The 25,228-nt window shown below is 35.7% G+C and overlaps 2 protein-coding genes across 4 annotated transcripts in view; one reads left to right on the top strand and one right to left on the bottom strand.

The window, feature by feature from the left end:
• Positions 1-19,126, bottom strand: part of LOC126970506 (biotin--protein ligase) — a 29,253-nt gene extending 10,127 nt beyond the window's left edge. For 2 of the 3 annotated variants that reach the window (XM_050816452.1, XM_050816455.1), the window contains exons 1-11: positions 18,688-19,126; positions 18,356-18,615; positions 18,074-18,227; positions 16,657-17,407; positions 15,188-15,383; positions 14,042-14,166; positions 13,147-13,173; positions 9,934-10,066; positions 8,844-9,020; positions 2,456-2,641; positions 496-681 (exon numbers count right to left, since the gene is read on the bottom strand). In XM_050816452.1, the coding sequence (XP_050672409.1) occupies positions 496-681; positions 2,456-2,641; positions 8,844-9,020; positions 9,934-10,066; positions 13,147-13,173; positions 14,042-14,166; positions 15,188-15,383; positions 16,657-17,407; positions 18,074-18,227; positions 18,356-18,615; positions 18,688-18,823 (2,331 nt within the window). In that variant the 5' untranslated portion in view covers positions 18,824-19,126. The remainder of the gene's footprint in view (positions 1-495; positions 682-2,455; positions 2,642-8,843; positions 9,021-9,933; positions 10,067-13,146; positions 13,174-14,041; positions 14,167-15,187; positions 15,384-16,656; positions 17,408-18,073; positions 18,228-18,355; positions 18,616-18,687) is intronic. The other variant, XM_050816453.1, reaches the window with a different exon arrangement.
• Positions 19,127-21,916: 2,790 nt separating this feature from the next.
• On the top strand, positions 21,917-24,304 carry LOC126970542 (U6 snRNA-associated Sm-like protein LSm1). The gene is made up of 3 exons (XM_050816511.1): positions 21,917-22,163; positions 22,245-22,429; positions 24,075-24,304. Exons 1-3 carry the CDS (start codon positions 22,106-22,108, stop codon positions 24,246-24,248), a joined length of 417 nt encoding a protein of 138 aa, XP_050672468.1. The 5' UTR covers positions 21,917-22,105; the 3' UTR covers positions 24,249-24,304.
• The last annotated feature ends 924 nt before the right edge of the window (positions 24,305-25,228 follow it).

Raw genomic sequence — 25,228 nt, forward strand, 5'->3', positions numbered from 1 at the left:
CGACAGTTGCATAAATAACTATTAGGTGCAGAAATAAACTGAAGAAAGGTGACTGCATCAATATTATTTACTACCTAGTTAAACACACACTGTGTTATTAAACTCGATGTAAAGTTATTCCAAATTTAAAACGTTATGTCTCTTATCTTAGTCACTACAGAATTACATGACCGGAAAAATTTTAATCTTGGAGTAACTTTTCATTGCCTTTATTAATACGACAGATATCGTTTATCAAGTGGTTGTGTGATGTTCCTTCACAGTGCTGTCTCCAAGGAAGTTCCTTCCACGTGTATCCAAACGGATCATAAAACTGGAAGTAACTGGTACCAGTTTTATGCAAACTGTATTAATAGTAAAGCTGAGATCATTTACGTCTAGATAGACTATGATAGCTGTGAAAATGTTTTAGCAAACATAAAAAAATGTATGAATTTTTAACCCGTAATCTGAGTTGGTGTAAACAAGGGGTAAGAAGAATTACAAATTGTTTACCTGAAGCGATATGATGGCCTGGCCGAGCGGTGATATCCAGAGGTTGCCGCCGCGACCCCTGCCTGCGGTCTGCCGCCGACAAACGGCTCCCACGCCACTTGAGAGCCTGTCGTTCAGTACTGCCTGGGTTGACGTCATCACGTCCGAGTATATTATGACGCGGCCTAATATTGAGCTGGTTAGGTTCTGAAATATCAATTAAATTTTTAAGCTAAGACGTGGTATACCAGCTCGGAAAGCGGCCTTGTATTGAAGCCGAAGCTGGCCAAACACTACGTCATTACTTCCTATAATATGTGACCTTCCTACAGATGCGGTATACGATGAAAATGCATTTACAGCGCAGTATACGATAAAAATTCATTTGTATGGCGATGTACGATGACACAACATTTGTTACAATTTTCTCTTTTACTTTGGTATCTTTCCCTTTTATGGTTGTGTACTTCAGCTATTGACATCCACGATCATTTCTGTAGCAGCAACGGATCGGCTCTAGTCACCCTGGGTTGGAAAGGAGACTATTCTACCTTACTGGTATATATCGAGGCCTTCATCTGCATCTCGTGCCTACTAACTACATCCTGGCTGTAAGATCAAGTTTTGACCTCTTGGCAATATAATCATAAATGCTGAATGCTTGACTGTTTCATGGAATAGGAGAGATAACATGGGTCCACTGCCCTACTCCCGCACCACCTCAATCACCAAGCGTTGACAATCGTTTAAGTATCGATCTGATCACACAACTGATTTTATTCCCAATTTGGTTGTAAGAAAGTTCCTATTGAACCGCATTATGGAGAAAGCTAAGCATCTAGATAATATGGATTAGTTCGTAATGCAATGACGAAATTTGATCCCATAAATACAGATTTTTTTTTGAATAAATTAATCATACACGCTCATATTGCTGCGTTATTACATAATATATCTAGGATTACTATGTAAAAGTTATAATGATATAACCGAATATCAAAGAATGAATTTCCTTCCGATGTATTTGCTGTTCGATATGATATTGACATCGTTAAGGTGCAACGCTTCCGGTTCTTTTTTAAAAATCGAATACTACCACTTCAATATTAACAGATTATTTTACGTAAAACATATAATCCACAACAATCTAGGCAGTGCCGCCTTTCGCAAAAGCGAAAGTCATCAGTTCTCATCATGATTTCAAAGCAAATCAAAATCACTTTATTCAGGTAGGGCAAGGAAATGGCTCTTATGAATGTTAAAAGTTTTCTTTTCTTTTTATATCTACCGCCTTTGAGAGTGAGCTTTAATAATAAGAAGAAGTGTAAGAAACTCATTTCCACTATCCTAAAGCATCCTAGCATTTAGTTTTAAAACCACGAAGCAGAGTTTCTGGCTACAGATCATCCTGTCACCACAAATAGAGCCCGTTCACGATCATGAAACTTGGGCCAGTTCATCTACAATATAATAAGCAATACTCACTAAATACCTCTACTTACACTTTTACCATTTTGCTTATAGTATAATTTATAATTATAAATATTATATTTTATTAAGTGTAATTAAAGCTCGAATCCTTTACAGTTTAGAGCAATTCATGTCCAGGCTTTCTTATCATCTAAATAATCCATTAAATTATAATACGATTTTTCTTTAAGTTTATGTTTAATATAAGGCTTTTAACTTATTGAGGGATATTTTCATTATGTTTTGAGGAAATTAAATGAAAGAATTTTCAGGTATCTATAATCTTTGTGTAGATACATCCTGGATTTATTTAAACGGCCCTGAGTTCGACTTCTTTGAGCCTGTAGTTCTCAGTCGACCACCCTAGCAAAAGGGAGTCAACTTCACTCACAACTCTTTCCTTCGCAGGAATAGGTTTCCTAACGAAGTTTACCTACACCGATAGACCATCTAATAAATAGTGGCGAGAATCGAACCAGAGCTTCCCGCCTGCTATAAAAAGTATACGCACATCGAAATATTCAACAGTGGAGAAGTTGTCCGGACACTCGTAGAGATACACGGGTAGGAAGTCGTCGGCAGGTTGCTGCACGGGTTTCTCTCCTCTCATACACCACTGCACGCTCAGCTCCCCAAGTTTCTGCACTCGTTTGCCTTCAACCGACGGACACCAACCTTCCACGAGTGACTGTTTCACCTGACAATACCAAGTAAGAATTATTCCAGTTGATAATTTAAAAGCCCATAATTTGACGGTAAATGGTCAACATAATTTAAAACGCGCGTTGGAACAGGGACATAGCCTCGTCACCAGGGGCGTGCATTAATTTTCTAGCAAGGTAGGCATTGTGAATCTAACTTATCGTAGTTGAGCTTTGGAATAAGCAAAATTGCTTACTTGAAATTTTATGAGTTCAATAGAAGTTTGGTAATAAAATAACGGAACCAAATTAAACTAAATTAACTTTAACACTAGTGCTATATTTATTTAGGTTCATAACGAGGTAGGCACTGCCTAATTGCCTATATGAAATGAACGCCCCTGCTCGTCACATTGACGCATCGACCTATATAGCCCAGGAAACTCCTAATATCTATATTCTTGCAATACAAGCAATTCAGCCACGGACGAGAAAAAAAATATGGACTCCGTGTCACCTTACAAAACAGTGGGGCACCAAATAAGCCGGTAAACGTGTAAATACATAGCCCCACAAATACACTTACACTAATACAAGCCGATCGGCCGCCATTATGAGATTTGCCATCGTCTGTGACAGATCAGTTTGCGTCGCAATAAAATATTTTAATAACGCCGTCGTGCGTTGTGGAAAAGTGTATATACAATACTATAAAAGTATTTGTAGATATATGATTATTTAAGGGAGAAAAAATTGTGTAACTGGTATACCCCGTAACCGCACACACACTAGCATAAAGCTGCTTCACTTGCTAATATCACGGCGTGGAGTTCTTTTTTTACTAGTCCGTGAATTCAGCCAACCAAAACTTTCTGCAAACCAAAAATATTCTGTGTTCTGAAAGCGGTAACTGAAAGCATCAGACCTTTATTGGGCGTCTACGGGTTATAAGATCGATATATGGACAGCAGCTGGTCGGTATACAAACGGTACTTTTCTTTGGCGATTTCTGAAGTGTCTGCCCGACCTAGCACGTCACTGACGGCCGTTCCCAATATACTATCTACAGATAGAGATAAATAACTACCTTCTACTGTCAGTAATTAGCTGTCAATAATCTGAAGCTGTCCCAATATACCCGATAGGTCATTCTTATCGCCTTATATTGGGACGAGTGAATTGCAATTTCCATACAAACTTTTATCGCTGGTAAGCTATACGTCGTCCTATTGACAGACAGCGTGTACGAATAAGGTGATTTACCGTCGATAAGTTTATTGGGATAGAAAAGTTAAAGATAGTTACTATTTTTATCTCAAGTAAGAGATAGACTGAATATTGGGAACGGCCGTATTACAACCGCCTGTCCCCATCTCAACGCGCGGGAATTATACATTGATCAAGCTTAACGCGCAAATAGTATTACTGTAAAAAGATTTTATACATGTAACCTAGAACGAAACAACGCCAGAAGCGCCCCCATTTACGAGTCAACTGTTGCTTACATCAAATATTTAAAATATAGGAGTGTTGATATTGCGTACCTGTCACTGACCTGTATAAATACCACTGGACAGGTTGTTCCATATGTTTGACTGAATTTTTTTGTGCCTATTTGAAGCGCCACTCGCGAGCGTCCAGATAACTAATTTTGACGTATAATACAAATGGCTGCGAAGGAACGTACAATACTCAGTAGTATTTTTACATTTTGCATTAATTCGTTTTCCGTGTTATTTATACTTCAACATTCAACGTATTTAAGTACACAATTTTATTGTAAATAGTTTCCCACCATCTATCGATGTTTGTTTGCTGAGGTTGTCATCAGTAGTTTTAGTACCGCAGACTCTCGCTTCATGGCCAACAGCGCCAAAATATCAAACAGGCACAAAAGCACTTTGACAGCCCCCAATCCAGTGGTAAATGGTAGAGGTCAGTGGTCCAGTTATGCGAGTATATCATGTGGGCGTGTAATAAATTATGCAGATATTTGAAACATTTCTCTTAATATGGGCATAAGACATTGAATACTTAGATGACCCACTTGATTTCAAGCCGTGAGTACATCAATCTGTAAATAATTCGTTTTTTAACAGTGTTAGTTATCACTGTTAAGAGTTATTTTATTTTACTGTGCATGTTTGCTAATTTATTTGTTGTTTGATTAAAAAAGATTTATTAATCTTTGTTCACTGTATGTTATCAGCAAGACATGTCACTTCTCATAAAAACTTACTTTTATACTTGATACCAGTCCCTTTGTAAACTATGATCTTATAAGCATAATACTGTTCATTAAAATCCAGTCTTAGATAGCACTATAGAAACTATTAACAATAATATTAATATAAAAAATAGCCTAACACTCGATAAAATGAAATTAAAAACCAATCATGCGATTTTATAAGGTCATTGCAATAAATGAGAATGAATTAGCATAAAATATTTTAATGATAGCGACCTTACAGACAGTAACTGATTACCTACTGCCGAACAATTCTCTCGCAAAACCAGAGGAGATACAAGAGAAGGAGTAATAATCTAAGCGCTTTAGCCAATAGATAAGGTTAACAGAGAGCAGTTGTGGAGCAAACATTTCGGACATTTTTGACCTTGTGCTGTCAATTATAATACAGGGGCATAATAAATACTTCTGGCCACTCTTAAATAAAAAATAATTTAAAATCAATGTGGAATCAACCGCAAATGCTGCGTTGCCGCTGCGTTTAAATATGGGTTCATGCCAAAATTTTTGAAATTGTTAGAAATTTACATTGAAAAACAATTTTTTAAGAAGGAAACTTTTACCAATTATTATTACTTAAATAAAATTTTTGCCACTTATGCTTTTTCTTATAATGACAAAAGTTTTACCAAAATGATGCAAAAAAGTAGTCAAACTTTACGACTTCAATCGATATAAAAGTGGCAGTTAGGTACACGTAGTAGGTAGCGATAGGTCAATGTCCGAAATTTGTGATCTGCGTATATGTAGTTTGTTATAGCGTGCTAGAAAAGATGATTAATTTTGAATGAGAAAAGACACCAATGAGCAAGCGTGGATTTTTATAAAAATGCTTTACATAAACAGATATTTCAATATTATGTACCTATAAAGGAATTATTATTAACTACGTAGCAATTGCTACAAGCCCCAAGTATCTAGATCCACCCACCTTAGGCCGAGTATATTTTTTACGTGGTATTTATACCTTCCGAAATCGATAAGTGCCCTAGGGCACTAGATTTTTCAGATACACCAAAATCGAAAGTGCCGTACGGCACACTATTACCTCACCAAGTTCTGACCCCTATATTGTTTACAATATGGTTTATTTTGCATGGTCTTATAGCTTGTTTCAATAGCTTACTGATACATTCACTCAAATCAGCCTAATCATAAGCAATCCATTAATACACGTAATACGCATTGACAAAACGCTCCGCGCACGCCAAAATCACGCCGATCTGAGGCTTACCGCGCGATCAGAGTGTCTAGGAACGGAAAGGTTAATGATAGCAAGCCAACAGATAGAAATAGTGGGAACAAAATCTACAAAAATAACAATAAATTAAAAAAATAAATAAAAGGCACCAATCACACAAAATTGTTTGTGAACGAAGTTGACAACTCCGCAATTTTAACAGGGTATTTGACTTGTGGACTTTCCGTTACTACAAGTCCCATTAAAAAGATAAAAAAGAGGAATTCCCTTTTCTTATCCCTTCCCTACGTCATCGAATTTAGTAACAAACAATCAACCAATTAGAAAAAAGTGCTATTAGCTATCAACCAATAAGAAATTTCAGTTAAGGTTCAATCTTCATATTATGAGTAATAATAGTTCGTGAATATGTTGGCTGCTATTGTTTATTTGCCATTGGCAGCATTTCAAAACGAATTAATATGTATGGATTATAAATAGTTTCAGTTCGAACTAGTTTTTCATTTCAAAAAAAAAATCTACCGCTAAAGATTCGTTGATTGCATGGTTAAAGAATAAAATTACGTTTCGTCCTGAAAAAAACAAAAAATTTTGTCTTTAAGATAAAATATACTTATTTAAGTATTTAGGTACCTACCCTTCCAAAGTAAATAAAGAGTTATTTATACCGACCGCTCTACATATTTATATAAACGTTACGGCGAATTCACTACACTCACCCTAATGAAGGACCTAGGAATGGGCCGAACCTAGTCGTACCAACACCCTTTATTATTAAAAAATATCTAATTTGGTCGACTATTTTTACGGTTCACTAATTTTTATTGAAAGAGCAAGTCCTGTTCTTGCTTTTTTGCTGTCTGGAAAAACTGTTCAATAGCTCGATCTGAAAATTCAACCTACAGTCTTTATGTACTGGACGGCATTTGAAGTGCGTCTCCTTTGATAATAGTAATCTAAAATATGAATAAGTAATTATTGAAATATCTGTTTGTAAAGAATCTCAACGCCAATGCAAGCGAGGCGGTCAGCAAAGCTCACCGGGCATCACACGGTCACGTGGCCCGGGCCCCTGCCCGCCGGCGGCCACGGCGCCTAACGAACACAATATATCAAATGATGCACAATCTTAATATATATAAATTACGTGACACGTTGTTTGTCCGCGATGGACTCCTAAACTAATGAACAGATTTTAATAGGGATTACTTCATGGAGTGCAGTTTGGTCCAACTTGAGAGATAGGATAGTTTTTATTTCCATTTGGGACCCATAATTATTTTTATTCTCAATATCGGTTTTGTATGGACATATTTTCTATGAGAGAATTGACGTGTGACGCACGGTTTGACAGTTCCGCTGTGAATCAATTTCATTATAACAACAGGGAGCATTTTTACGAAATAATTCTTGATGTTTTAAAATATTATTGGCAAATTCCTATAAAACAGTATTTATTTTTATTATCTACAGAACAACGTCTGTCGGGGCAGCTAGTATATTATATAACCTAATTAGTTATGCGGTACACGAAACTCGGTGCCCTTGTCTATTGTCATCAGAACTAAATTATATTTTTTATGATAACAGAACACTGACCTGTATAAATACCATTGGACAAGTTGTTCCATATGTTTGACAGCAAATGTTTTGTGCCTATTTGAAGCGCCACTCGCGAGCGTCCAGAGAACTAATTTTGACGTATAATACAAATGGCTGCTAAAGATGCGTATAGTACTCTGAGGTGTTATTGCATTTTGAATTAATTTCGGTCGATTTCCGTGTTATTTATACTTCAGGAATCAACGGAATACACCACACATTTTTTTTTGTAAATAGTTTTCCTATTGATGTTTGTTTACCTGAGGTTGCCATCACTAGTTTTAGTACCGCACACTCTCGCTAAATGGTCAACAGCGCCAAAATGGCGAATATCAAACAGGCGCAAAAGCACTTTGTCAGCCGCCAGTCCAGTGATAAATAGTAGAGACTAGAGGTCAGTGTATTGTGAACCGTATTAAGATTTTCACACAAAAATAGAAAAATAATAATAAATTTTGGGGGTTCCCCATACTTAGAACTGAAACTCAAAATTTTTTTAATCAAACCCATACTTGTTTTGTAACTACGGATAGGTCTTCAGAAATGAAATGGTGGTTTCTAATATTATTTTTTAAAGTTTGCGCGAGAGACACTTCCAAAGTGGTAAAATGTGTCCATACCGTCTAGAAACTGTGATAATTACAATGTTGAAACCGGGAACAAAAATAAACTTGTTATGCTTACTTAGTGTCTTAATGATACCCAGATTGGGAATGAAGCGACCGCCTTCAGACTATCACCAGAAATTATAAATCATAAATCTAATAAAAAAAAAGAAAAAGCAGCAAGTTTTTTATAAAATAAATTTATAAAAGTGATTTTATATACATAGAATATGCAAAAAGACTTTTTTACTGCCCAATTATAAAAAAAATATGGGGCACTTATGATTTTTAGAAAAGTACCCAGGACTAATCTCGTTCTAATTATTTAAAAAAATGGTAGATACTTAATTTTTGAACAAATGTCCCTACAAATAAAAAAGTGTGGACAAATCACAGCTGAGTGCACGATTTATTTAAATTTTTTAATTCTGTAAGTTGAGCGCAAGCTCCGACAGGTCCGTGCGTCAGATTCTCACCAGTCTTATTATAAACACGACAGTCAATAAGACAATCATCATTATTAAATGTTTAAATAACAAATCATTCGTCTACTACTAAATATGTCAGTGCAATGTGAGATAAAAAAATATTATAAAACTTACCACGTGATCACCGAGGAAGAATGCCTTCGTAAATTCTATTTGCATTAACTCCTTGGGGTTCCTTACGTGTAAGCCTAATATATCACCTAATATCTTATGCAATATCTCAAGCCGAGCCTCATTGCTTTTCACACCTTCATCGCCCAAATAGTCACAGGGATCCGCCTCTAAATGTATCTGTAATTTTATAATTAATCTATTTTATTTTATTTTTCATTAGTAGTGAGTATATATATGTATAAAGCGATTCATACTCATAAGTCGGACATAATACCTGATGTAACACATGTTCTTTAACTTGTAAAAGTTAAGCCAATCTTGTAGTGTTAATCACAGTACATTGCGTATACTATGTAACTACTTTTTTATGACAATAAGGGACGAGACGTGCAGGACGTTCAGCTGATGGTAGTTACGCCCTACCTAATACAATGCAGTGCCACTCAGAATTCTTGAAAAACCCAAAAATTAATTTATAAGAAGTTAGGTCTCATTTACCCAGTAATTTCACTAGATGCGCCCTTAGACCGAAACACAATAATGCTTACACATTACTGCTTCACGGTAGAAATAAGTACCCATAATCTAGCCGGCGTCCTGTGCAAAGGAGCCTCCCACTAGCTTGTAAATATTAAAAAACTTTGATTTACTTTACAAGTTAATGTGGACAGTAAATTTCTTCGACCCGTAATATGATCTCCCATAAAAAGTCAAGCAGATTCTACCAACTCTACTTACAAAGTCAAAGTCAAAAGTAAAATATTTTATTGACATAAAATCAAAAGATTGCTCGTCAACGTCAATCACTTAAAAATACAATTCAGAGATACATATTAATTATACAAAATTATTAAGTATATAACCAATACAAGGCTGAACTAAGTATAATACTATTGAATTCCATATTGTAATATGATTTACGTAATCTTTAATACTGTAAAAAGCCTTTGACATAAGTTTGCGTTTAATAAAAGGTTTAAATTTATTTATTGATAATTCAGATACACTATTTGGTAATTTATTGCAAATACATACATTCATAGTATAGTTGTTATAGTAGCTATTCCATAAACAAAAAGCTTACACCTACCTGCGAGAAAATCGCAACTCCTTGGTTTGTGATGTCCGTAGCCTGTAGTAGCGACGGAGTTCGCCAAGTCTCCTCGGAAGCCAGAACTTGAATGTCCAGCTCATGTCCCGGATGGCCCGTGTATCTAGACGGCCTGACAATAAAAACAATAATTTAGACACGATTTTTTATTCAAAAAGCCCTGTTTTCTGTAAAAGGGCTCAGACTGTTAATATACGCGTAATTTTTTTATTGGTTGGTGAATGGATTTGTCAATATACACTATTGTATCTAAAAACAATAGCTAGTTCATTCTATTTCTATCTATGTAATGGATACATTGTAACATGCTTCTACAGTTGAATAGCTAAATGACTGCGAACTACTAAACCGCTACAGATTCGAATTACATATCACTATTTATTGTATAATAAATTACTATTACAGCTTGGTTCATGTAATAGACAACATGCGATAGATATATTATATTGCATTTGTCCTAAACACATGCGAATAGCAAACTAGATTTCGTAAACCATGGTCACTGTGCAGATAACCAAAAAGACAATGTAAATTGTAATTTTTAATCATGTTGTTGGCAGTTAATACAATAATATTTGATGGATTTGTATTAAACCAGTGTTACATGAGCCGTAAAGAAATTAATAGAAATATAAAAATTGCATACTTATTACAATCTCCCGAAGAAATCGGCTACGTAATAAGAAAGTCAGATGTATTACCATTTTTATCACACCAACGAATAGGTAAACAGTAACAATATGACAATGAAGTTCGGCAAAACTTCAGCCGATAATTGATTCCACAAAAAGGCTGTGGGTGGCAAGAAGTTCCTCCCAAAATGCATGGTTTTGGAATGCCATGCATATCAACCCTTGCATCTTACAACAACTGTGAGAAAACTTAAACGGGACACACAATGGGACCAAATAAATTATGTATTGGTACCCTACTTATAAAACTAATAAAGAGGAAGAGAATATTATGACAAGACGTAATTTTTCTTTAAATCAGGGAAAAGTGGATCAGACTAGCAAGAAACAGAGAGGAGTGGAGAAGAGGCCTTTTCCAAACTCGGGCAGACAGATGATGTTGTAGACGTCGTCTGACTATGATGATTCAGCGAAAACGACTAATTTTCCCGTCAAAAAACCTATTTTACTTTACAATTTAAACTGTAAATACTTCGTGATTAGATAATTAATCTTACTATTGAGACAGTGGATGTTCTTCTGATCAGATCAGGCAGTAGTGTGAATACAATAGGTACAAATACATATATGCGAGGAATATATTTTATACATATTCATAATAAGTATGCTTGGAGGTCTGTTATGAAAAGCAAACAAGTACACTTTTTAATAGCATTGGTATTCCAGGTTGTACCATTCTATTGAAATTTACCAGGGAATCTGCTCGATGCCCTAAGTAGCTGCAATAAATATGGCTACAAAATAAGGAGTCGCCTTTTCTCTATCGAGGCAATGGACGCATTTGCCCACATTCACCAAAGTACTCTTAAATGGTTAGGTAACGTTTTCTAATTTTTTCTTATATAAATTAAGAAGAGCAGACGGGCAAGAGGCTCACGTGATGAGGCAACAATACGCAACACCAGAGATGCGTTTCCGTACTTTAAGTTGAAAGTATGCTCTAAGCTTCACGGTCCCTAAGTCATATCAGTTCGGGAAAACTATAGCCACTTATTGATACCCAAGTGGCTATGCGAGGCAAGAAGTTAATTGCATGACACGCGGATGTAATGCCAGACGTCAACAACTTTTCGATATGTCCGGACTCCCCGCTGACGCCTCTCCCTCTAACTAAAGCTTGCGCCTATTTATGGGTATATATATCAGAAGACGATCACTGTGGTATCTGTTTAGACCATAGGTTCTCAACGTGGGCGGTAACGCCCCCTTGTGGGCGTTTGAGACTTTCGGGGGGGCAGTAGAAGACCCAGAGAAAATTAGGGGGCATTGAGATGGCGCAGATGGGGCGTGGGTAGATTAAAAAATATAGTCTAAAAAGGCCAAAAAATACACGAAAATACTCTAGAAAAAAACATATTCTCAAAGTGGGCGGTGAGCAAAATAAGGTTGAGAAACTATGGTTTAGACGGTATCTTGTGCAAGAAAGGCACTCATGTGTCTAATTAAGACTGTAGTGGTAAATGTGCAGGGGGCAAGTTTGGACAGTAACAAAACTTAAAAAAAGACTTATTTTTATTAGATAGTGTTCGGCCTTGGCATTGTATATTGTTTGGTAAAGTGCCAGTTAATTTCAACTGTGGAGATCGAACTTGCTAAGGTGCCATCTATCGCTACTGTACTGCAACCCTAAGTTGAAACCGGTAGCAAATTGGTGGCGCTAGGCGGGACAATCGCGTGACGTATTTGTGGGCGCTGTTCATATAAGCCTGCACACGCGGCCTCTTCCGCTTGCGACCGCCGTACAAGAAGGTGCCGTCTGAGACGTCCTTGGCCTCGCCTCGATTGTTGAAACACGTGGGTGCGTGTAGTGCTATGCACCGGTGGATGCTGTGTGGCGAGGAGCAGTAAAGATAGGTGGAATATGCAATGTTCCTTTTTTCACAGATGTTTTTTTACGCCTACCAAACAATCTACAGCCCATTCCTAATAACGAAATGAAATGAAATGGTTTATTTGTATGAATCGTGGTAACATAGGTAGATTCAGTTTAACGCGATTCCATATTTTAGAGTAACACTTAATATCATAATAAGTAAAATTATTAAAAATGCTTATTCTTACATTGTCACACATAACTATTACGAACTTAGGAGCTAACAGCATTATACATTGGCTACTATCTACTAAAGGGCTACTTTTTCTGTTACATGATAGTTAATACTAACCACGTATACATATAATTGAGAATTTGTATTTATTCTATAATAATATATTTTTTAAGTGATATTGACTGAGAATATTTGACCAAAAAACTGGTATTATTGTTAATACTAGTCTTACCTACTCTACCATACCATCAGTCTTAAATCCATTGGGTTTATATGATAGCTACTAATATTAGCAGATAAATACTTTTCAATAAAGCAGCGATTTCCAACTTTAGGTACATAATATTAGCTTAACTTTGAAATGAAGTGAGTATGAGTAAATATTCAAAATAAAAATAAAATCTTCATATTACAGTAAAAAGCAAAATGTCTACGATATAAACTATTCATACCAACACATATTGGCATCCTGACTGGCTCTGTAAAACATGTTTAGTTTTTAATATCAACAATTATTAAAACAAAACAAATAATTGTAAAAGTGTGATCACTCTAACAAATATTGTTGCAAATAAGTCAACAGTAGTAAGTATTTGAGTGCTTTTGTTTCGCGATACTAATATTGCATACCATTTCACTAGTAATCCCGGACCAAACTAATTAAACTAAACCGAAACACAGTGCTGTTGAGCGACAGACAAAAACGCCGCTGACACTGCCCGCGTCTTGAGCTAGAGTATACTAATGGCTTTGACGTATAATAAACAACAAGACACAAACACGCTCAAAAATTGTCCGAACCAAAACACTGCCTACACGTGTTAGTGTAGGCAGTGTTTTATTATGTTTCGACCGCGCTTTGAATACAACGCCACGCAATGTCCAAATAACAGCACATAATCACTTTAAAAAATATTGAGTTTTGTATTTCAGGTAAGTGCCCTTTAAATTAACAAAATTGTGTAACTTACTTGACATTTTTAATAATTTTGCTAAATAATTCGATTTCAATTGCTAAAACAAAATGTTCTTGGCTCGTGTTCGCGTCCGTCTAGCGCGTGACGCAATGTTACACCACAATTACAAGACTTTGAACATTACTGCCACGTAATAAGGTGTTAATTTGTATGAATGTTTTAATGTTATCTGTACAATTTAAGGTTTTATACGCATGTACAACGCCGCTCGGACATTTTAGACGACCTTTTAATAGGCGATTAGGAGTCTGGTTCTTTATCGTACGTCAATGCCCACTGGTAACAGCTAGGTACATCACATTCTTGAATAACAAAATATATTTTACTTATTTCTCAGTACAGTTTTCTGTGTTATGTTGATAGTACTTACTGTCTGTCACTCTCAGTGGAGAACTGTTTTTTGGCGGGAGACGCTTGATAACAGAATATGTGGTGTTTCATTTTGACAGACTTCCACTTGTCGTACGAGAACTGGACAACTTCATTTTCACGAATCTAATAAAGAAATATAAATGTTAGTATCCTGCAGTATTAAATAAAAGTTGCGAAAGAGCATGAGCGGCAGTGGACGTGGAGTCAATTATGATTCGCCAGCTCTTGGGATACCTAATGGATCTACAGCTGAGCAGCGATTGCCAGTACAGTTTCTGTCAAGGTCGCTTAGCTGGTGATCTGCTTGTATATCACACCCTTATACAGGCGCAAGCGGTTGATTCGAAGGAAGACGCGTTAGCGGTGAACCTAGACATTCAAGCTTTCAACTGAGTGTGACGCAAAGAGCTACTAGCGAAGCTGTCCTCCTATAGGCTTCCCGAGAGGTTAAAAAGATAGCTCACTAGCATTATACTTAGATTAATATATTAAATTAATGTATAACGTCATTTTGTTTCCTTGATTTTTTTTTTATATGAGAGGGGGCAAACGGGCAAGAGGCTCACAGGATGGGGAGAGGTGAGGCAACCGCCCATGGACATCCGCAACAACAGAAACGCGTTGCCGGCCTTTATGGTGGGAGTATGCTTTTTTCTTGAAGGTCCCTAAGTCGTATGTGTTCGGGAAGACCGCTGCCGGTAGTTGATTCCACGAAGTGGCTGTGCGAGGCAAGAAATTTCTAGAATCAACCCGAACAGCTCCTCTGAGCACTCCCCGTGATAAATGCGGTAGAAGATGCAGAGAGAACCCACATCTCTACGCAATGCTAGAGAATCAAGCCGATCGGAGATGAATTGATCGTCGATGATTCGAGCCGCTCTTCGTTGTATGCGGTCAAATGGAAGAAGCTGGTACTGGGGAGCACCCGCCCAGAGGTGATAACAGTACTCCATGTGAGGCCGAATTTGCGCCTTATAAAGTTGCAGGCGGTGGCTTTTAGTGAAGTACTGTCTCGCCTAACTAAGTACACCAAGCTTTACCTATTTTATGTCAATCAAATTCATATAAATGTGTCCCCATCTTATAGCACATACATTCAGAAAATGAAATAAATTAACGGTACGACTTTAAAACAATAGCGTACCTCAGCTGTCTTGTAATGCGGAAGCACGGTGTGCAGCAAGTCTGAACATAGCGCCAGCAGCCTGCCTCCGTCCAGGAGATGTGCGAGCAGCAGCGGCGCCGCCCGGCCGCAGCATCCCGCCACTGCTACGAGCGACGCCCGTCCGCGCCAGGCCCCACCGCACAGCGCCTCAGGACTCACACTGTACACGGTATATCTGAAACAACAACCAATTGGACGTAATTCCAGAAAAACGTAATTCCAAACCACAATGTCAAAATTGAGTTAAGAACACAAAACTGGTCACGTGATTCATATTAACGGACTGACAAAAATGGAAGCCCTACTGTCACACTTTAAATGACATCATGACTTAGTAGCCCAACCCACATGTATGGAATTCACTAATATTCATTAAACTTTAAACACGAATTCCTTAAAATGTGATATTTGCGGCTTGGAACGTTTTTCAGGAACTACGTCCAATTATAAGATGCAACACGTGCCTCCCACCCTGTGCAGTGCGAAATTAGATGACCGCTTCTGCCGCTGCCCTTCAGCCAAATGCGCTCATGGATACACTCTCTCACCAACAACCTTCACAACACCCGATGGATGAATGTCTCAAGCTGTAGACAGTCGAAAGAAGCGATACCTCACTGTCGCCCAAACTGACACATACATGACATCCATATAAGGTTGGCACCATAACCTAAGTGCAGAGGCTGTCTAGCTGAGGACGAAACGGTCACTCACGTAATCCTGGAATGTGCGGGGGTGGCCATCCAACTGGCAAAAACCTTAACTAATGCGAGGTCGCTCCAGGAAGTCTGTGAACACCCCAGGAATGTTCTGAACTTCTGGAAGGAGGTGAGCTGGTTGGAGTAACTGGCCAATAATGCACGCAAAATGGACCCATAGTAGTGGTTTAACTGCGGAAACAGGGGCCACCATACCACCATAGGTGCAACCGCAAACTCATCACACTCACCTGCAACAGGTCCGAAACTAGTCTATACTGACACCGTTTTAATTATTTAGTTTATAATAGTGTCTCAACGAAAGGTTCACTAAAGTAACAACCAGTTATGTAACCAATAACATATTTATTATATCAAATGTGTTGAAATATGTCTATTATCGTGGTCATTCTGGTTGAAATACAAGACCAATGTTATGGAAAGGTATTGGAGAACACCTTTCCTAGGAGAAGACATTTAAGGAGATTGAAAATGCAAACTATTACTTTGAAGTCCATGTCAACCAATTTTTGTGAGGTATATGGGTGTGGTGTCCAAATTAACCAATCACATCGCTTCCCACCAAAAGCAAAGTGTCCCAACAATGGATGTACAGTTTTGAAGAATTAATCAGGATATAAAGAAGCAGAAAGCGACTTGTTTTATTCTATGTACTAACATCCTGGTTAACTTTTAAACAAATTATACAAAAGATGACATAACAAGCACAGATTAAATAGTGTAGCTTACCTATCACAGTCCAAGACTTTCTTTAGTGATGCTTCCAAATTGTCTCTAGCTGCTACACTGTCTGAATATATAAGAACATTCGGTGATTTCGTATTTATCAATGGACGGGAACTTTTTGTAGACTTTGGTGTCATTTGTGAAGAGCAACACTTCTGTGTTTCTTCACCTGTTTGAAGAATTGCTTCAACTTGTGGTGCTTTCTTTGGCCCTGTAGTACTTACAATTCTCTTATGTGTAGTAACAGATTTAATTTGACTCGATATGTTTAGAAGGGATGTAGACAGTTGTCCCGTACCTTTTTTCAAATCAAGCTTTAAACTGGATTTCTTTGGTGTAATGTTATGTTGGATTTCCACTGTAACATTTTCTACAACTAACTCATTTGGTTCGTATTTTGCATCAGGCTTCTTCTGTGGTGATTTATCTGGTGTTTTATGTTCCACTTCTTTTAAATCTGACTCATCATCTTCCGTACACAACGATTTTGTTGTGATTGTGCTAACATCAGATAGAGTAACATTTTTCCTTACAATTGATGAAGTTTCCACTTGTTCACTTCCCCCATTCATTTGCACAATTATATTTCTATCAGATTTAATATCAACAACTTTAGACAATTTCCTTATAAGAGATGCATGAACAGGCCATTGAAATTCTGTATGTGGAAGCTTTAAGCTATGTTGTATTTCACTACGAAGGCCCCTCATTGATAAATCAGTTGCTTTATTTGGTTCTCCAGACAATTGAACGGCTAAAATTATGTTCAGAAAAAATCACATGTTTTTATAGTAGATATTAAAGGAAGCATAGAATTGATTGCCTAATATTAAATTAAACATTTTTTTTTAAATAATGGACAAGACGAGCATGATGTTTAGCTAATGGTAATAGATACACCCTGCCCATTACAATGCGATGCTGCTCAGGATTCTTGAAAAACCCCAAAAATTCTGGGCAGCACTACAACTGAGATCTTCAGTAATTTCACTAGCTTCAGCGCTCTTTAGAGCGGAACACAGTAATGCTTACACATTACTGCTTCATGGCAGAAATAGGCGCTTTTGTGGTACCCACAATCTAGCCGGCATCCTGTGCAAAGGAGCCTCCCACTGGTAAACTGGTAACATTCAGATATTTTGTTGATAATACATTATGGTCAGCAAGGGAATGTGCTATTTAAACAAAAAAATATGATATAGATATTGTTTTAATCAAACACCAAATAAAAATTATTATGGATAGACAGGTCAAGGAAAGGTCGTAATGAATTGTCCATTAATATACAATATTATCTAACATTTTTAATTTAGTCATTTGTCCACCTCTTCCATAAAAAATGTTTATCTTGACTATTATTTAATCAAAATATGTGATATTCATAGACATAAAATACAATAAAAACTTTAAATTAACTCACTTTGTATCCTTACAACGGGCAATTTATGATCAATTATGAATTCACCCCCAACAAAGTGGAAGCCAACTAAACTGAGGTGTTCAATATTAGTTTTCAGTACTATTGCTAAGTGAGATCCAGCTTTCCATGCAACTGGCTGACCTAATGATTCCAACTGCAATGTATTAAATGCATTTTTTTAGTTTACATATAAAAACAAATTATAATTTGACTGAATAGAAATAAATTTCAAATATTAGTGTAATTCAAATTTGGTAATCACTGAAAATGAAAAAAACTTACTGGAATGATATCAAAATATGAGCTATCTTCATGGGGATCCAATTCACATTCAAACAGTACTTCAATGTCAACATCAGTGACTGGGGAGGCATCACTTGCACCCAGTGGCAAGCCTCCAGAACATGATACCCAATCACTTATCTCTATGCACTGAGTTGGTTTCATACTACATATTCTTGAGGCATTTGTGTAATCCAGAAGATCACACAGATATGCATTCTTTGGGTTTATACACAACTTTGAACTCAATGTTGGAGTCTCTGAAATGAGATAGACACATTTTAAATTTAAAAAGAGGTGGTAAAATTCACTGAAATCAATAATATATATACCTGCCGCGTTTTCTGGTATTTTACAGAACGCAACGCTCGTGTTACCAGATAAAAACTCCAGAAGACGTGAACGGAACGACCTAATTCGCCAAGTCCTGATAAAAGTCATTGCAATATAAATTGGTGTGAACAACATACTTTATGGCTGCTAAAATTTTTGTGTAGGGTAATAATCATAAAATCATTGTTATTAATATATTTTATGACATAATTGCATTAAGTAAAACAGTTCAGATTATTGATCTAATGCTCCAACTTCTATCATAATATCTACTAGTTATAACTGAAACGTCCCATTTTTGAGAAAAATAGAGACTTCTTAATATACCACGATATCTGCATTTTTTAAATCAAATAAGTATTGGGTACAATACAATTCAGAATACAACGCTCTTCTTTTATAGTTAAAAATAATTAATATTCAAAAATTAAATTTCAAATTCAAAATAATGTAAATTTTGGGCTAATCAAATGTCTTCTGCGTTGACCAATCAGGCAAATCAGCAAGGCAGACCAATGAATGATGAAAGGATAATCCTCACAAATGTCAATTGTCATCTTAACGCACAGATAACTTACAGGGTTGTGTATAAAAATATTATACATTATCTATAATCTTTCTTAGTACCCATACATATTGTCTAACCATACCTACATTGTAAACTAAAAGTTAATAGTTAACCTGTCTCAGTAATATATAATTAAATTTGTGTGAAGCCGCATCCATCTTTGTGTAAGGACTCTTAGCGATCTCCAAAGACACTGAAGAGACTGTTGAAGCTGCCGCGGATTTGAATGAGCTCAGTACCCTGAGTTATGTTAATTACCATTATTATATTGCCCACGTCGATCACTGTATGCCCTCTGCTTGTAACCAACGCACAGGCTGCAGGTGTAGATAGATTCGCAATATGCTTTAATAAGTGTAATCTTAACTGATTTCATAGACAGTGCAAACCTGTGAGCCAGCATGTTGGAGCGAACAGTAGCGACCTACGTCAAAATTCACTCAAACCTTCATCGACCGAGTGGCGTCAATAGGTATTTAAATTTTGTTACCCTACACAGGAGAGTTTTATAGAAAGAGACATTAAGAATCATTCCATTGGAAAAACCAGTTGCCTTTAAAGGTGATCTGCTTACTTTTTCGGACGTTATATTTAGGCCAGTATCAGTATAATATTCACAGAATTTACCTATATACTATAACCTCTAAGTCTTCTCATAGCATTAATAGATGGACTCAGCAACACCATCTCATCTACGTTATACTCAATAATATAATGATAATAATCAATATTTTTTAAAGGTAGCAAGCATACATAATTTACATTTTTACGTTGACAGCCGCATTAGTCTCTTGGACTGTGTCACAGTTATCAGCGCCAAGGCGCCCAGACTCCAGACAATATTGATTAAGCTTATGCTTACAATAATAAATGGAATACAATACAAAAATACTAAAACTAAGCGTGGGTGTGTATGTGTGTATGATGTGTGTGTATATGTGGGTTTACTTGCAGTGTATGAACAAGAATAAAGTGACGGATTCGGAGAATCATTTATGAATTCAAATTTGACTACCGATCAGCAAATTAATACCTCTTTAATACAAAATAACGAAGCAGTTTTGCTTATACGTAGAACGGAAAGGGAGAGCGGTTTTGGTCATTTATAATTACCTAACGAGGAGAGCCTTTGTGTCCAAGTGTAGTAGTAACCGGCTTATTTGAATAAAAATTGTCTTTGAAGTGTATTGTAATGCCATACAGTCATCCCATTTTAAGTGGTCAGTAGGCAAATATTCATAAACAAAAGAGAATTTTTATTTTTCGTCGTATGTGAAATTGATTTAATAAAAATACCAAAATAAATTTTATTTATTCACACTGTTTAATTGTACTGTTACGAAACACTTGTTATGAATATAAAAATACTAGAATATACAACTTAAACATAGTTATCGATTTTCATGCCACCTAGAACTAACTTCACGATGTAGAATTCAGGTGTCAAAAATTCACATTTTTCTCCATCGCGCCAAAAGAAGTATAACTTCATTAAAAAAATTGCCGTAAATGTGCAGTCCTATTTTAAATTTAGTAGGACTAGTTTTAAAATAAAATACCTAAAATGAGAATTAAAAAATTAAACTACTACTCTATAGTCTCAAAAACTAAACTTAAATACAAATCGTTCGTTACTCTTCAAGTTTAAATAATAAAATAATAATTATTATCACAAATGTCCAGTCTTATTTTACATTTGACTAGTATTAAAATAAAATATCAAAAAGGATCAGTGAAAATTCTGAACAAGTATGTTATGGTCTCAAAAACTAAAATATAAAACAATCTTTCGTTAATCTTCAAGTTTAATCAATAATAAAATTAAAAATAATTATTGCGACAAATGTCCTGTGCTATTTTACATTTGACTAGTTTTGAAATAAACTTGTTGTCTCAAAAACTTAAATACTAAACAAATCTTTCATTATTTTTAAGTTTAAATAATCAAAACACGAAAAGTAAAATTATTGTCACTAATTTTCAGTCTTGTTTTACGTAAGAGTAGTATAAAAATAAAATGAAACGATAAGTCAAAAAGCTAAACAACAATGTTAACGTATTATTACAAAATGTTTTAAGCTTTAAATAATTATTGCCATACATTTTTAGGTAAGCAGTTTAATAACAATAATTTTGATAATATACGGTTTCGTATTTTTGTGACCATATTTCCCGCTTTGGAAAATAATCTTTCGGTTGGAGCAGAAGTGGCTATTACAGAGAGATGCTTTAGATTCGGTTAGCTTAGTAAAAGTCCCCAGTACTCTTGCAGATATTGAGAGGATCTATCATAAAATCTGATAGCGGTGCCGCAAGGTATAGGTCCAATTCGGTATTTTTGACCATTGACGAGTTAGATGCCATTATTTTCTGATGATGTACCCATATATCTTGTTCGTCGACCGTCGATGAGGCAGAACTTGGCGCTCCTGAATTGTTATTAGTAATCCCGTTTAAACAGTTCTTGTTATAATTTATTGTTTTTGATAAGGATAAAAGGATAAAATCGATTTAAACACGATTATCGATTTACTAAGAATCGATTAATATCACTATAAAAATCGATGATAAAACATCGATTATAAGAAAATAATAATCGATTATTTTTAACATCCCTACTCCCTAGTGTCATGACCGGTGACAAATGCGCTAGACACTTTTTATATATTTTTATTCATGAAGTGTACCAAGTAGGTACCAACTATCAAATACCAATAAGTTTTATGAAAGTAACGAGAAGGTTCACAAATGTGACTGTATTTATATTATTTTTATAAATTTTTGATAAAGAGTAACTAGTAATATAATCAACTAAAAGGAAATCCTATTATTGAGTGCATTAATTCAATATGTCAAATAATCTTAATCCTTTAGCAGGAACTGCAGATTTGTTGGATGAACTAGACAGTAAAGTATTTGTAAACTATTGTTTTTACTTAACAATTTGTCTAGAAAGAACTTGATTTTAAACGTGTTTTTTTGTGATAGAAAAATTAATGGTGTTGCTTCGTGATGGTAGAACTTTAATTGGATACCTGAGAAGTGTTGATCAATTTGCAAATTTAGTCCTCCATAAAACAATTGAGAGGATACATGTGGGAAATGAATATGGGGACATACCAAGAGGCATATTTATAATACGGGGAGAAAATGTTGTTCTTCTAGGTGAAATTGTAAGTACTTATATTTGTAGAAATATAGCAAAAATATCTACTCATACTTGCATGCAATTTTTAATATAAATACTGCCTTTTACAAGCTGTTAAGTTTAATTTATGTAGTAAATAGTGAGTAGATTTTGCAAAGAAATCTTATTTTTATTCCAATTGTGTAGAATAGAAGTAAATTTATTTATACTTCATCAACATTCATTTTAACTATACTAGACACAACATAGGCTTATATTTTATCAGTGTTCACAAGCAGTTAATTTCACCTAAACCCCTTTACCTCCTTTCATGTATGATATAATCACATACCCAAATATATGATTTCCTAACAAAAAAAGTTAGTTTCAATTTATGAACTTTTTAATATTTTGTTCAATCTAAATATTAAATTAAACATTATGGCACATTAAAATGTTGAAGAAGAATATAATATTATATATATTCATGTTATACTCCTAATTTTATAAAATATACACAATCAATAGTGAATAAAAAATGAACTTTTCATCAAATTCTCAATCATTCGAATGGGAATCTTATAAAGTTATTCATTCCTCTTTAATAAAAAAAGAAAATATGATAACTTTCATGTCACTGCCTATTGTCAATTTATCATGAAAAAATGATTATGTTAGCTTAGATTAAGGATTGGTCTCCTCAGCACTCCAAATAGATACCACTGGCATAGTTGCAAAGTGTGGCAATGAATACTACGCCCAAGTGGGCATTCCCGGGCTAGCCTAGAACAATGTGTGATGTTGACTTGCTATATTTTCTGTTAAACTTTGCTAATAAATTAAAAAAACTTGACTAACTAAATTACATGTTTGCATAATAATACTACAAGAAATAAGAAAGAAACTGTGATAACATGTCAGTTAGTATATTGTTTTTTATTAATTTCAGTGTAAAATAACACAAAGTTGCCATTGAGTGTCAAGATGTCACACACGAGATAAGGGACGACTAGCAGGACGTTCAGCTGCTGGTAATTAATACGCCCTGCCCATTACAATGCAGTGCCGCTCAGGATTCTTGAAAAACCCCAAAAATTCTGAGCAGCACTACAACTGTGCTCGTCACCTTGAGACAAGATATTAAGTCTTATTTGCCCAGTAATACTTAATAGTTCACTAGCTACGGCGCCCTTCATACCGAAACACAGTAATGCTTACACATTACTGCTTCACGTCAGAAATAGATGCCGCTTGTGGTACCCATGATCTACCCGGCATCCTCTGCCTCCCACTGGTAAATCTTTACAAATAGCCAATACATACTACAATACTAAGTTGCAGTAATAAAAAACTGATTGCTCTTTGTTGGTATGACATCTAGTTAGAGTGCAGCAGAGAACAATCCTTAATCTACATATGTTGTATTCAAATTGAAATAACTTATTCTGCTGCTGCGGGGGTGCTGTAATATATCTCTGTAATAATGAGATAATGTTTCCAGGACGATATGACATGGGTACCTTCAAAAACAGAGCGTACACCTTACAGGCCAGCAACACTCTTGTGATTCCTCTGGATCACCAAGAGAATGTGGGTGGCGGTGATCACTTAACACCAGGTGACCCATATGCTCGTTTGTCCTACTATTCCATAAAAAATTTTCTATTCATTAATTTCAAATGTTTTTATAGGATAAAGGTAAAGAAGAAAATTTGCCATTGACAGAAGTATCCGTGGATGAAATACTTGATGCTCAAAGAAGGGAACAAGATGCCCGAATTGAAAAACAGAAGCTTCTCTCTAAAGCTCTTAAAGAAAGAGGTCTCAATCTGCTGGCAGATCTTGGTCATGATGACATGTTTTGAACACATCTCACTGAGTTAGTTTTGTATGATTCTGTAATATAAGAAGTTATAATATATTTTGCTTTTTCATTAATGCCTCTTTGGTAATGCCACACATATGTCCAAGCGATAGCTTCAAAAGATACAATACCACAAACATATATTAATCCTAAAAAAGAATGTTTTACAATTATTCTTGTTTTGTTATTTATGTAGGTAATTGCATAATTTTCTCAACCTATGAATTTGAGTTTATATTCTGTTTTTTTTTTTTTAACTTTTGCCTTGAATACCTTGTTAATCATGTTAAGTGTGAATCATTACAGCAATCATACAGAGAATATCTGATCTATATGCCACTTCAGTTGCTACCGCATCATCCATGGAGAAAAATTATTTTACACAAACAGAAGCTTGGTCATATTAACATCTTATTTTCAGCAAGCAGACATTCCTAAAAAAATGTACACTCAGGTCCGTCCTACAACCGCCCAACACTATTACCTCCATTCACTCCAAAGTTATGGATTAGATTTTTAACCACCAGCTCTTGCGATACCAACAGGAGAATCAGCTATTCATATAAGTATTATTATTATTCATACATCACCAGTAACATTTTTGTCAGGACCGTTCAACTGGTGATCTTATATATCTTGTAAATATAGATCGGTTAGAAGAGGTTGAGTCGAATGGGGAGGCTTTAGTGAGTCTGGTCATAGCGAGAGTCATCGATCTATTGTTACACAAAACATCTACAGCAAAGCTGCTTTCTTTCGGCTCCCCGAGAAGTTATGCAAATAGGTTACTAGCGTTTTGGCTGCTCCGAGCAACAAGATTCTTATCGACGTTGCATATGCTCCGCCTTATAGCCTATAATCGCTAGTGTCAGGGTGCGTGCTATCCTCGACATTATTTCATCTGCAAATCAGAAGAATTTACTTCTATGCAACCGACAGCATGTGGTATTTTTTTATACTGGCCATGCCAACATCTCGGAA

This window comes from Leptidea sinapis, chromosome 21 (genome assembly GCF_905404315.1).
Source record: "Leptidea sinapis chromosome 21, ilLepSina1.1, whole genome shotgun sequence".
In the NCBI taxonomy this organism is placed as follows: Eukaryota; Metazoa; Arthropoda; class Insecta; order Lepidoptera; family Pieridae; genus Leptidea; species Leptidea sinapis.